This window comes from Pleurodeles waltl, chromosome 5 (genome assembly GCF_031143425.1).
Source record: "Pleurodeles waltl isolate 20211129_DDA chromosome 5, aPleWal1.hap1.20221129, whole genome shotgun sequence".
Classification (NCBI taxonomy): Eukaryota; Metazoa; Chordata; class Amphibia; order Caudata; family Salamandridae; genus Pleurodeles; species Pleurodeles waltl.
The window spans coordinates 748,508,443-748,523,830 of record NC_090444.1 but is presented as its reverse complement, the minus strand read 5'-3'; the positions used below and the strand labels follow the sequence as shown (position 1 = coordinate 748,523,830).

Sequence of the window (15,388 nt, the reverse complement as noted above, 5' to 3'; positions counted from 1 at the left end):
TTCGTTCCACTGCATAGAGATAAAGCCCAAGGAAAAGCAAGGGTGGATAGGGCAAAGTGATTAGACCTGCTCACATCTATTCACCGGTTTCAAGCAGGCCCAAAAATGCTCCTGTTACTTGTCTTGCAAAGCCCATGGTCCAGGAAAGCCTTGAAGTTTTGTCCCGCAGATAGTCACTGCAGGACCACATAACTAAGTACTTTAATTCGTAATTCATGATGCAGAGATGCACTTATCCTTTAAGTTATCCATGGCACGATAAATTAATATCAAATCTTTCGGAAATCTGTAACCAATTGAGCCATGTAAAACTGGTTTGGAATAGGAGTGTTACTTCAAATTCAAAATGACAAATGACAGTCAAAGCTATGCATGATACATTAGTTTAAGTAAAGTAAATAAACAGGGCACACACAGATGCAGACAGGAGACTCACCTGTCCTAAACATGGAGCATAAGAATATCCCAGAGCTCTACAGCTGATCACATATGGTTCTTGGCAGGATGACAGGACGTAAAATAAAACAATACTATGGATAGACTTGTAGAAACCAGGGGGCTCTTAGTTAACTGTTTTTCTTAATGAAAACTAAAGTGGGAAGACGTAGGATATCTCCCACAAAAAAAGAAAATAAACAAAAACACAGCAGGCACCCCCAGACCATGTGGTGAAGCAGGCCAGGGTCCGGAATACAGGGAAGCACCAGTGCTAAGGCCACAGGCTGTGGAGCTAATCTCATGTCTGGGCTGCAGCAGGCCTCCATGGCTGTGCAGTAAACTGTAGGGTCCACTGGAAGGAGTATGTTGCACATCCCAGACTGTCAGGAGACACATATCCTTAAACTAAAAAGGCACATGGTTCTTGGAAGCAGACTGGGGACACACTGTGGTTATGTCACTGTCATAATAGAGGCAGCAGTCACCTTTCTGAGGCACAAAGACCTAGATCAATGAGGAAGCAGTGAAAGATCAGCATCTACAATGTACCAAGATTCAGGATGATGGTCACTGGCTTTTGACAGGCCCAAATCACTGAAGGCCATATATAAAATCCCCAGAGATGGAAGCCCACTTCGATCAGTAGAATTTCTAATTTAGGGGGATTACGTTTGAAAACATTTTTACTCATCCACTATCATGTTGTTGAAAGAGCACCTTATATCAAAGTTGAATTGTGCATTATCTACATAGTTTAGGAAAATCAGTCCAACTTGCTGAGGGACGATGCATGTTCTAGGGCCAGTTACTTTGTTCATCCATGTAACTATATTTCGAACATCATCTCCTGGATAGGTAAGATAATTTTCATATAGCCAATAAGACTGCTTCCACTCTGAAAGCCAACAATGTTTTCTCCCCTTATCCAGCGCGGCCCCATTTGTATTGCTGGAAATGGAAATGTCACCTATGAATGTTCAGTCAGTGTGGACGCTCATATGTACCATGCTTAAAGCAGGTTAGCTATGAAGCATCAGTAGGAATTGTGTGATTTCATTAATGAACAAAAGCCTTTTATGTTGTCTAGTAAAAACATGGTTCAAACTAGAGTGCTGTTGCTATAGTCAATCTTGTACCCCAAAGTACTGTATAATTTATGAGGACAGAGCACCAGACCAGGGTAAGCGAACTGTCATCCTTTACAACTCTGTTGTTCTAAAGTATTCTGTTTCCTGGAGAGATGGGTAATTGTTAACTCCTTCTCACTAAGATGCAGTTTTCGTCCAAATCCAGTTCAATATAGGGACTTTGCAACTGCAGTTGTCAAACAAATGCTGCCATTCTAAAAACTTCTAGACCTTTTTACAGACCGACCCCCAGAAACCTTTAGGTAGTGCGCACGTTATAAATGCTGCGGGTCTGACTTACACCTGTGAAGCAAAGAGGCTAGAGATCTCAGGAAAAAAGTATTAGCAGAAGGACCAATTCCTGGGAGTTTTCAATGCCACTGGCCTACCCTTAATCCCATGTTAATCCAGGCTTCACAGTCTGCTGACATCACTATTGTTGTATTCTACAAAATCTGACAGCACAGTGTGTAAAACCTACTACGAACAATATAGTGTGGGCTTTGAGTAGACACACTTCATCGATAGTTTTATAGGAATCAGCCTCTTAGAGTCACTGGCTTGAGGCATTGTCAAATCACATCATAAATCTACAGTGTTTCTCTTCCGGCTTCCTCTAATGGGATCCTCTGCATACCCTTCCACCTTCAATGGAATACCGACACTGCAAAGCCTGAGAGACTATTCTATGTCTAAAAGGTAGTTTTACCTTCATGTTTTATTTCACATTCGATTCCTTACCTCATACATTAATTGTGTTCAGAAATCAAAAATGTTCTTGCCGCAGACACTTCTGAACACTTTTGTCATGATTCAAATACAAGCCTAACCACTTCTCCCAATGCCTTTTTGTTTATCATACCAACACCACCAGCAGTACTACATCCACCAATGCCACACCACCTACAATAATAAACTGTTGCCTATAACACCACCACAGATACCTCCTCAGTCACCAACAATAACAGTACCACCACCACAAAGACTATCATACCACACCACATCCAGTGGCATCATCACCAACAAGAACACCTACACCAAAACCGCATTGCAAAGCATGAGGGACTATTTTACATGTAAAAGGTACACTCATCAATCACTCCTTGTCACAAAATCGTGTCACAGAAGCACTGTATTGAAAGAGCAAACTTTTGTTTACAGCAGGCATTTTATAAATGGCTTTGCCATGACTAAGGTGTGCAGCTGACGTTCACATGGTCTCAAAACTGCATTTTGTCTAGCACCACACCACAAATAACCCAACCAGTAATATCACTTTACCAATACCATACTATGATCAATACTACCACCACCACTACAGCTGCTACACCATTGACATATGTGACTGTGCTTTCTTGATGACATAAGCATGGTACATTCAACTCAGGTCAAACTGTATTGCAAACATGAATGCTGTAACTCTTTAGAGTGAGTGACAGGCTTATGGCCAAGAAAAACAGTGACCTGAATACTGATGATAGCCAGCGTAGTGTGCAAGATCACCATACTATTTTAGAAGCAGGTTGGCATTAGTTGTGTTAACAAAAAACAAAAAACAAAAAAATGCAACAAAGATAAAACTTCCACTCTACGGTCCGGAGAACTATAGGTCATGAGCAAAATTACGATGCCATCTTTGCCTGACTTCGAATGTGTACTGTATTGTATTGCAACATGTAGATAGGGCCTTCTACCCCTGTGTGTGGTGCTGAAGTGTTTGCCTACATTAGTAGCACGCTACACCATTCATGGTGTGTGGTTGTAAGGATGCTGCCTTTGTTTTGATCCTTTGTAAAAGTTGGTTGGGCAGACAAAGACTGGCAGTTTGGAGGAAATGCTGGAGAACCTGGAGGTATTTGAGGTTTGCAGTGGTTATATATGATTTGGTGTACATCACTTAGGGATAATACTAATCATTTGCCTAATAAAATAACCCTGAAGCTGATAACAATGAGAAATAGGCATTAGGTAGAGTTCAGGTCAATTCATTACAGATATTAGGGATGTTATCTATAAAATATTTTCATGTTCATCTCACTTTATGTTATGGCTCCTGAGAATACTATAATAAATTCCATGATTCTGATACACACGGTGAGTGTACATAATAAAAAACCTATTATTATAAAATCCCAACAGCTATGTGTATTCACTATTTCCAGAGGGCAGGGTGAGTGTCAAAGCATCTACAAATAACCCCCCCCAAATAAGAGTTTCCCTTGCAGTGTTGGCTGAACTGGAACACTCCAGAGGAGCCTAAATGGTCATGAAGAAGAATGAGAGACACATTTCCATTTTCCTTCTCTCAGAAGGGGATACAATAAGCAAGAACCCGTTAGAGATAAGGAAATCCTTCCAGGTGTGCCCTTCGATTTGGGGAGTTCTCAACATTAATACCACAATACTGCTGAGACAATCACCAATACCTCCACTAATACCACACACCACTAATACTGTTACCAAACCAACCAACACCACCTACACTAATACCATCAAAACAAATATCACTACTAACATCACCACCAAATCACCTCAAATACTAGCATCAATAACACGAATACCACCACCAACAGTAGCATTGCCAACAGACACCAACAATACCAGTTCCCCAACATACCAACACCACATTCAAATGTCAACCATAACCACAAATACCACAACGAACACCATTAATATTACATTCAACAATACCATCAGCATTAATACCACCAACAACACTATTGCCACGACCACTACCATGTATTGGCAAATCAAGAAGGCACCGCTTTAACGTGCTACTGCATGCAATCGATATTTTAGCATGCCTACGTTTCCATGTTTTGTCACATGGCCTCTCCTGAAAGGTCCCCTTCACCCTGCATAACTGAATCTGTAGTCCCTCTCTCACCTCTACCATCTAACAAATGGCAGTGCTTCAGAAAGTTTGATTAGCAGCCCCGTGGTTAAAAAGCCTATACTGAATTTTCAAAATGAAGGGATGCCCCTCACCTCAAAGTCTGGATCTCCACCCACAGGAATGCAGGCAATACACTTCCTTTGTCTGGACACCTATCCACACTCTCCATCTCGCGCCATGTTAACCACAGGTAATACTGTGAGCCAAACTTGAGAGATGAACATCAATAGGCATCCACTCCAGCATTTGCAGAATCTCTCTTCAATGTATGCATCCAGCCATTACTTTACATTTCCAACCCCGCAGCTGACAACTCTTCTTGCTGAAGCTGTGGTCTAGTGGTAGCCCAGCAAGTGGACAGTTCATCTTATTCTAGTGCCTATGAAACGTATACAATATAGCACTCCCTTCATATTCAAATAATGTTATCTTGCTACAGTCCTGCTACCTCAAATTACAAGCTGTGTCAAAAAATGCCCTCTATATTCCTAAAATCTGGCATAAAAAATTACCTTTTACTTCAAACTTCTGCCTGTCACCTCTCCTTTTTCCCTTTCAAATGCCTCTCTCCTTCCTTTACATCATCTGGAGTAGAATCTTCTCTTTGTCACATGCATTTTGGCCTTAAAGTCTATTGATGTATTTCTGCATTTTGTCCACGATTCATTTTAAAGATCACACCCTCTCCTTTTTTGGAAAGTAATATCCCTGCAACCTAACACTACCTAAACCCTTCTAGCTCACCTATTAACCCTACCAAACACCTGGGTGGACTCACGTACCCCATTTCCTCACTAATTACCCCATCTAACTTGTATTACTTTAATCCATCACAGAGAAAACAAAATGATTTAATAGAATTCAAGAGTAAGCCCAATAACCAACTATAACCAATAACGCAGGACTAATCACTAACTTTTGGGGTCTGAAGCAGCATGCTGCCCGGCGTAAAGCACTTCAATGTCTTGTCTGGGGTAGTAGGCACTATATAAATGCAATTACAATTAAATCCATACCTAATTGGCTTTCCAGAGTTTGTTCAATTATGTGTTTACAACTACACAGAGAACAGTGAAGCTTGGAAAGGGGAGTAAGAATAATCTTGCCCACTTTTGCTTGAACCTTATTGGTGCAGAAGACAGATTTTAATGAATGCCTCATTGTCATAGGTGGATTAGCAAAGTTGAAAGAAATTGGAGGTTTGGTATGGATAAACAACACAACGCAGAAAGCATAATATTTGAGAAAAACAAACTAAAACAGTCATATTAAACATCAATTTGCTACGTTTTGTGCATACCCGTGGAGAAAAGGTCCATGTTTTTGCATTTTTCGGTTGCCATGTGGCTCGGACTGTATGGATGTTACTCAGCACCTACAATGAAATATGAAATCAGGTTATATAGCGTTATACTTCCAGTGTTCAGTCACATTTAATTGGGATAAACAAGGTTCCACATTGTAAACTATCCTATCACTAAGAAAATACATTAGTCCAGTTCTTTATGCATAGGGCTCACTCATAATTCATTGACTTCACACTTAACCCATAAATATGGACAATGTCCCTGTGATATCCACATTTGAATTAGAAAATACACCTTGTGTCCTAACACTTGCAGTACATCTTTCAAATAAATATTACAATGTCTCTAGAGAACTGTGGCCAATTCACTGTCATTGTGTTTGTCAGCCCTTGTGTGAGAGACAGCACGTTTCCAAATGTTGATATCTGGTGGTTACTCATGTCTTGTAGTGCATTCCAACAAACTATGTTCTTCGACACAATCCTGAGTTTTTATTGCTTAAACATCTAACTGCAAGATCAAGGGGAAGCAGGCCCGGTTCTAGCTGGTGGGCCAGGCCCACACAAACATGACCCTTGAACCTCCCAGTGATGGCATAAAAGTCAATAAAAATAAATACACATACTAAATTAAAAGTGTCTTCGTGTTGGAGGCGAAAATAAATTAATCCTCATAGAGGGATACCTTTCCTGAACACTGCAGCAAGGATGTCATCGTACTTGCGACCCCAGCTTGTCCCTTGTGACCCCTGGCACTGCCTCTTCGCCCGCTGGCCTCAAAGGTGGCAAAATCAGTGCCAGGAATACAGTGGCAGCTCGTTGTTATGCTTGGAGCTCCACATCCTATTTTTCAATTAGTTTTTTATTACCCTATTAGTGAATATATATTATTCACTATTCAGGTAATAAAAAGTGGAGTACAGTTAGCTGGAATATGACCTTTCTTGCTAGCTGAGGTAAGTAAAAAACACGTAAGTGTACGTTGTGTGCATGCTTTCAGGTGAGAGTGTTTACGTAAAAGAGTGTGTGTATGTGTGAAATGTTTGTTTGTGTAAGAGTATGTGTATGAGTGAAGTAAAGATGAAATAGCGTGTGATGTCACTTCCGCTACTCCTGGCATTTTGGTGCATTGACGTCCATACCCTGCAGCTGCTGCTTTATTGCGCTGTGAGGCAGAGATCAACATTAAAGTTCCAAGCAGGTAAGGGGACGCTGCAGGAGTGTCTGGCCACTTGTTCATGTTTTAAGAAACTGCAAAGGCTTAACCATGATACATAATAATTAGTGTAAAATAGTTTGTTTAATTATTAACATGGCTTTTTTGTTTCTATAACTATCAGGTGGGTCACCAGGAAACTGTAGAATGCATTTTAAAGTGCGAACTTCTTATATTTACTATCGGAAACGGCCACTGTATGACCCTAGGTGATTTACTAAAGGGACATTGTAATTCTGCCTTAGCCTAATAACAACCCTTGTAATATTGTAACATAAAGGAGGAAAAGAAAGTTGAGGGAGGTGGTGCTGATAACTGACTGGGGCCCAAGGTCAGCTGACCGATTAGGCACACAGGAGAGCAATGGTAGCAAATGAATAGATAATCAGTGCTGGAAGGAGGTGCTTTGCAGATTCCATGGTCAGGCGCATAGTAGTGTAGAGAATCCATCTCCGAAGACCAGCACAGAGGAATACCAAACTGTTTCTCGCCTGCTACTCCCACCCAAAAATCTTCTCTTAACAATAAAAGGGGAAAGTTACTTTTGAGGTTAACATTTAGGAAGAGACTTGGAAAAGAGTGGATCTTACAAGGCCTTGTAAAGCTCAGGAGAGACAAGGAGGGCCCCAAGACAGGCAAGACACATGGGCCTAGCTCTAGAGGTGGGTGAGCCAACAAATTAAATGGAATAGTCAAGTGTATGGCTTTGCTCTAGGAGCCTGGGAATGAGTTGAGTCCTGAAAGTGTGTGCCATGTAACTTCCACAAGAAATCTCATGTAAAATAAGATAAAATCTCTTCAACATTAAAAGTAGTGCTTTTCTTTAACATGCGCGAGCGTTGCACCTTAGTGCATCAGATTATATCACTGGATTGAGAGATACTTATTAAAGTGATTGTGTTTAATATCAACGGAACCATTTTTCCCTCATGCACAAAGCTATTAGTGAATTAAAAGGCAAGTCAATAGTCATGTGCGTCCGAAGTATGGCTTAGATTCCTAGTGCCAATGGAGCACCACTATAGTAGGCTAAATCAAACAGAAAAGGTTGGGTTTGTATAATGCACATCCTGAACACATGAAGTTCAAGGTGCCCTCTAGCATGATCAGGAAAAAAGGAGGCTTGGGGAAATAAATATTCACTTACACTCACACAAGTTGGTGAAGCAGGAAAGCCAGGATTGATCCCAGGTTTTCTAGTTTCACATTGTGCTATTCAGCCACTAGGTGAGTATCTCATTCTACTGTTTTGCATTAAAGATCAATGTTTTGTCTGTTATTCCTGTATTCCTGGCATATGACGTTATAACCCTGTGCAGCAGGAAAAAGAAGCCAAATAGAAGTTCGGCTTGTTTTTGCCTCAGGGTTTCCAGAGGACCTTTAACTAAGCCAGACATCTGGCTCGAGCTTTCAGTGGGCTGCTTACCTCTCCTGAGCCCTTGCTGAAGGCAGCCCTGGCTCTTCAGAAGCAGGACTCTATTGGCCCAGACCCACAGCTTCATGAGAAAATGCCAGAGACAAAAGGCCAGTCCGCTCAGCTACCAAATACAGAAGTCAGCCTGTACCTCATCTAGACAAATTTCTTAGTTTCAGAGCAGACCACCAAAAAGGCTGGCATTAGTGTGTATCTGCTCTCTCCATGCATCCATGTTGGAGTTGACACAGTCTATGTCCAAGGCGGTCAACCAGAAACTCAGGGTAAAGAGGAGGAATGTGCACAAGTACATCTTTAGATGGATGGAATGTGGACAACATTAACAAAAAGTATAAGTGTGTTGACAAAAGCCTTCCTGTACTGCAGGATCATTAGAGAATGCAACACAAACACAGACCATCATTGACTAATGTTATCATATTATATGATCCGCTGTCTGGGAACATAGAAGAAATTATGACAAAGGGCAGAGCACACATTCCGGTGGAGCTGTTTTATAAGCGCAGAGGTGTACCTACCAATGATGCAGCAGCTGCAGTGGCACTGAGGCCTGGGGCTGCTATGGTCCATCTGCATCTCAATTATTTATGTTGCTGGGTATGGGTTCTGATTGTGGTTATTTATTTTACTATGTGGATGATGTGCACAGTAATATACTGCAGGATGCAGCACGCATTATACCAATCATATAGCCAGTGCATGCCTCACTGGATGAGTGGCCATGAGGGAATCGTACATATCTGCTTCATTTTTCAGCATTCCCTTTCTCCTTATTCAGAAATCACAAGCAAGTGGAGCTGCAGTTCTGTTCATAAGAAGGTCTGCTGACTGCTCAAGAGTCCGGTTGTCCAAACACTCCTGACTTTTTGGTTTCCTGGGTAAAGAATACAACATGTTCCCTTCACCCAGGCATAGTACTCTATGAAGGAGTCTGTCCGACTGAGAGGATCCCAATCGCCTATAATCTGTTTCTACAGAGTGCAAAAGAAATGTATCTGTGTGCCAAGTAATGCTTCCTTCTCCTTCCATCTGTATCTTCATATCTGTCCTCTCTTTCCCTGGACTGTAGTACCTCAACTAGTCATCTCTGCCTGGCGTCAGCGCTCTCATACTGTTTCAATTTTTTCTGACTGTCCTCTTTCAAAATATGTGCGAGAGTCAGGTAATTAGTTATGTTCCCGCGAAATGGATTTGTCATGGCACACAAAATAGGTGCATATATGCCTAGTGGCAAGGGAGTAGACAGCCAATTAAAATACCCGTTAACTCTACATGCAATGTATACACACAAAGTGTATCCTTTGTATCGTTGTGCAAACATGTTTTGAAGTAGATATCATGTAATCTAGGGATTGTAGGCCACCTCAAGAAGTCACAAATTGGGCCTGCAGCAGCCCACCCAAATGGACCCTTGGCCCATCCAAATAAAAATTCTTGGAGCCGAGTATGAGGGGAAGATTTTTTTTTATACTAAATTGCCTTGAATGTTCAACCAGGTGAGTCCTTTTTTTTCATGTGATCAAAGAAATGTGGCACTTGCCTTCCAACCCTCGCACGGGAAAAAAAATAACAATGGGAAAAGGGTACATATCTGTTGAGATCTATGGGCGCTCTGAGTTTAGAGATAGCAGGAATGCATATATTAACAGAGGGGTTGTAATGCCTATCGCTAGTCAACTGTAGTGCAGGTGGCAAGGAAACTAGCAACTGCAGCCGAAATATATATAGGCTTTGAGAACATACTGTTTGTTTGAAGAAATCAGCCTAAGAACCACAAAAAACAATATATTTTCAATGTCTGCACATCATAAGGAATCTAGTGGTGGGTCACCCTGATTTTTGGGCCCAGAGGTTGCACACAAAATGAACATTTTCAGGTTTTCTAAGATTTGTGTGGAAAAAGATATAGCATTCTAGCTGGACCACATTCCTTTAAGAGGCTAGCCCTAAAGTGTTAAGCTAGGTTTTTGGAGTGGAGATACCGGGTATGCACATGTTTCAAGTAATTTTATGAATGGATAAACCAAGTTTGGGGACTACAACCAGGCTAAATCAGCTCATCTTTTGAATTTACCTGCCGAGCTAAATTGGAGGATTTCAGGCGTTTCATGCTAATTGTGAAATTTGTGTGGTTCTCCCTGGCAAAAACAGAACTAAAGTGAACTATCTGAAATGCCCATGAACAGCACAGTCCACGGAAGGATGAATGTCTGCAGTTTGCCTGTTTTTCCGTTCCGTGGCAGGGGGAAACAAGTGAAATTTGATAGATTTGCACCTTGGTTTTCATCTGCATACCACAGAATTAAAAACGAATCTTGCCCAGCGATGTTTGGCATGCCTACAGATGCTAACGTAGATGTAGCACAGAGAGGGGAATTAAAATCCAAGTAAGTAGACATTTTAGGGGCATTCTTACTTTGGTCGCAGATATCGACCAAAAGACCACAGTGAAACTATATATTTTCAACATCTGAACATTATAAGGCATATATCTGGGACCTGTAGATCTCCCTTCCCCTGACTGGGCTAACAGGAGACCTCACAGAAAAATTCATTTTTCAGATTTTCTGCAATTGTGAGAAAAACATGAAAAGTCCCTGCCTCTTGCACCATATCTTCTGCAACGCTTTACCCCCTTTATAAACTTGTGGTTACCCAAGTATAAAGATATAAGGCATTAGATACTTTCTTGGGGCCAGTTAAGCAATTCATCTTTTAAACCATTACAACAAAAGTGTGTACAAAAATGTTATGATAATCTATTGAGGTTAAAGCATCTACAAGTACATTGTAGCTGCAAACAAGCATCTGAGAAAACTGTATACATCTCCCCACAGAAAGTATTCACTCCTTTTATTCTTTCACAAAGCTTCATAAAATTCAAACTGTTAAGTGACTGCAGTAAGAATGTATTGCAGGCATCAAAATCCTCGCACTTCTCAAGCATTCTCAAGAAATTTCACCACAGCACATGCGTTTTGTTTATTTTGCAAAAAAAGATAATGCTTAATTGGCTCTCCTAATGATCTACTTCAGAAAAATGAATCTGCATCTACTGTGATAGCCTATCACATTGGCAGAGAGCCTACTGATGGACTGGTTAACTTGTGCACTTGTTGTGAGAGACAAGATCCCCAATATTAAGGTGTAAATTCGTGGCTTTGCAGATGGAAGGATCCTTACATCCAGGTACGCTTCTCTTTCTCCCAGGCAACCCAACCTACTGCTGAGGGTTTTCTCTTATAACATGAGTCATTGTATAAACTAGTATGTAGATTTCCGTATGCCCATGAGTCCACCGACTATACTTTTTTTTTTAGATCCACATATGGCTGAGTCTTGTAAATGATACTCACCTGACGTGAACCGTGGGAGGGCACTTGCATTATCATCCCCAAAATATCAAGGCTAAATGTGAATCAAACATTTCAGCAAGAGGCTTGGCCAACAGTTGGAGCTAAAATATGTGGGCCTTGAGACCATCTATCAATACAATAACATCATAGCAAGCTGCATACTGCCAACTGGAACAGCACTGTGCAAAAACCTATTTTCAACATCAAAACATAGTCATGCTTCACAAAGTCCCATGATTCAGCTATAGAGAAAGTGACAGAGGCAGGCTTAAGATGGTAACACACCAAATTACTTGAAACTGAATGGCCACCAAATTGGTTTTTCAATTATAGGACATCACCTGCTATTCGAACAGGGGTCAGCTTGCTCTTCTGCTGCTGTGGCTGCTAAAATTCAAACGGATGCAAAGCTCATGCCCAAAAACGCAAAGGACGAAACAAGTTTCAATTTGTTTTTAAGTTGTATGGGGCTTGCCCACAGAACACAAACTGGAATGTGGAGGTGGAAATATCAGATGCAACCAAAGCTGAAATATTGGCTTAGGATGCCTGCTCTTTGGTGACCGATATCAGCTACTGTTACATTGGGCAACATACCAAAACAATATATTTTCGACATTCACATACCAACAGGCAGCCTGGGTACAAAAGGCCAAGATATAAACAGCTCCTATTTACTCTTGCTTGGAATTTCGGCAAAGCAAACACTTCTATTTGGCCTCCATAGACAGGAAAGGTCATTTGGTTAGGCTGAGATGTATGATTATGCCCATGGATCTCCTGGGGTAAGGCATACCTGACATGCTTCATTCTTCTCTAATCTGTCTTGTGCTTACCTTACCTCTTATCTATTTTGTGCCTTCCTCCTCTCACTATCAACTCTCGTGCCTCACTCCACTCCTTTCCTCTATGCCATTTAACGCTCAGTTCCTAGGACTGATCAACCCCTCTCCTGAGAAAAGCCTTATTCCCTCCACACTGAAAGCAAGCCAGACACTTCTGCTCCTGAAAAAAAGAAAAAAGGCCTGAGGAGACCCACAAAATTTAGGACCCGTATCAAAACATCACTTGTGAATGCCTTTTTTAATGCACATATAAGGAAGGGTATAGAGCATTGCCTCCAGCAGTTCATGAAGGTGCACACTCCGTGCCCTGAACTGACATTCAAAGAGAAGATGTCAGTGTTAGATCTGCAGTTCATTAACTTACACAAAGTTAAGCAGGGGGACCACAAAAATCTTGAACATTGAGTTTATACAGGTCAAGAACAATTACTACATTCTATTGACCTCTTTATCAATATATTGAACTAGACAACAAGGCATCTAAGACTAGCTTGTCACAAAAAACAGATAAAGTCAGTTGGTGAGTGCAACATGCCCCATATTTCCTGGAGAACGCAAAAACAGATTTGACAGCAGAATGGTGCAAATGTGTCATACTGTGTATCCACCTGAAAACTACATGGATGACTTCTAGACAGGCTCAACCAACAGACTCTTTAGTTCTCCTTTTTTGCCTCAGGGTCCGAGAAACTTGATGACCTTCAGTGAACTGAATAAGGCAGAGTCAGTGCTGCATCACACTTTAGAATTATTTTTCCACAACACATGTGGAAGCACCTGAACAGCACTGTTTCTGCCAGAGGATCCAATGAGAGACAGGACTTCGAGAGCAACAGAGGTGACAAAGTGGTGGTGGTAACACTTCCCTTACTAGTTAATTTATTCACTCGGGACTCGTTTTAGGCCGATGAATATTTTGACCCTGACTGAAGACACCTTAAGACGAGATAACTGATCACCATGTCAATCAATAAGTCAATAACGTCATCAATATTCACCATAACAAATCAATTAGATTGATCAGTAACATTAATAAGACTCGGAAACCACCATGACCTTTCAGTCATGGATAACCACACCAGTTTAGTACGATTTTATGATGTTTATTCCCTACTGATTACAATTCTACTAGTAAGTTTATTAATCTCAAAACCATGAAACACATTAGCATTGTCATAATATGGCAACTCGAATAAGATTTCATCAAAGCAAAGATCACGGACATTAGAACATAACACAACATAGGTTAACCTTAGCAGAGTATCATTAGTGCACTTTTCAACAAAGCATTGATTCAGTCATTTGTCTATTTGCGTCCGTTTAGTGAACCCCTTAACTAACCTCGAATTATCAGTGGCATGTTGGGCTTCATGCAAAACAATTTTGGTAACACAAATTTAGAAAACATCTAACTATGGTCTCTGTCAAAAGAAGCAGTTGGTACCTAGAAAGGAAAGGCAAACAGACAATTACAATTTCATCATCATATAGTTACCCTCCGTAATGGGTCAGCATACAGAGTCAGTCTTCGTCCTCAGGACATCAGTTGATTTGCCATCAGCCAGGAAACACAGCAAAGTTCAGCAAGACGGGGTATGTAGGTACACTTCCCTCATAGGAGGAGAAGTATAGAACGGGCAAGGTAAGGGTGAGGATGGTTTGAAGAGTCAAACAGCAAAGTCTCTAGGCAGAGTGACAAAGTGTCTGGGTCATAGCAAGAATAATTCGCAGTGGCATCTCTCTATGGCTCCTCGTGTCAAAGGTTTTTATCCCTTTTCTGTGGTATAGTCCCCTAGTTTCTAATTGGGCAGGTTTGGCACCCCACTATCTCCATCCAATGGTTTTCCAGTCGTACCATCAAAATTATCACCTCATAACAGTTCTCACATAGTTTATTGGTTCTTGTGATTGACGTCTCCAACGGGTAGAATGTCCGGTATGATTTCTTATTCTCGTGGTCCTCTTGCATCCCCAGTCAGTGGTTCCATTGTCTATACCGGTTTAGGCGAACTTGTACCTTTTGCAAGTCTACACTGCTGCATTCAGCAAGAATGTTTCCTTGAGCAAGTCGAGTTTCATGAGAACGGATCTACTACACTTACACTCATCTTCTAGCTTCTGGAAAAATACGATTACATGTCCTTCAGCAAGTCAGCACACTGCACGTCAGAAAAACACATTTAATATGAAACCGGGCAGCTAGGCCCCGACTCATGCTAAGTCCTAGTGAATTAATTAGCAAAACCTTAATGTATAACTCTTAATACTAATACAAAATCATACATTAGTGCATCAATAACTCATTATTAGTCAATTTTATCAGTCCCTGTATATATTGGTGGCCACTTCCCGTGGGCACATTTCAGACTCACGTTTAGTAAAAACACATTAATATATTTTCAATGCAGCATTATTATGTATTAGTTCATAAACATTTCATGTTAATTTTGATTATAAGAGCTACGCTCCAACAGTGGCTGCTACAAAGGTATATACTGTAGCAGGTTCAGAGGAGGCCTTAATGTCCGCATCCCCCAGAATACAATATGATAGACACAACCAGAGGAGGCCAAATTATACTCTCACGTTTCACATCATTACCCTTACGACATCCATTTGCAAGGTTCACTGATGATCCACAGGTCTTACAATCAATTCTGGGTACAGTCTGAATTTTGTTTATGTTTATTTGTGAATATTCTCTCATATGAGACTTGTATTTCATTGTGCAAACGTCTCTGGTGCTGGAAGGGTGACTTAACAGGAGCA

At 41.0% G+C, this 15,388-nt stretch overlaps 1 protein-coding gene across 2 annotated transcripts in view; it reads right to left on the bottom strand.

Annotated features, from left to right (window-relative positions):
- Positions 1-15,388, bottom strand: part of NPHP1 (nephrocystin 1) — a 523,503-nt gene that overhangs the window by 235,034 nt on the left and 273,081 nt on the right. For both annotated transcript variants that reach the window (XM_069234711.1, XM_069234712.1), the window contains exon 12: positions 5,762-5,836. In XM_069234711.1, the coding sequence (XP_069090812.1) occupies positions 5,762-5,836 (75 nt within the window). The remainder of the gene's footprint in view (positions 1-5,761; positions 5,837-15,388) is intronic.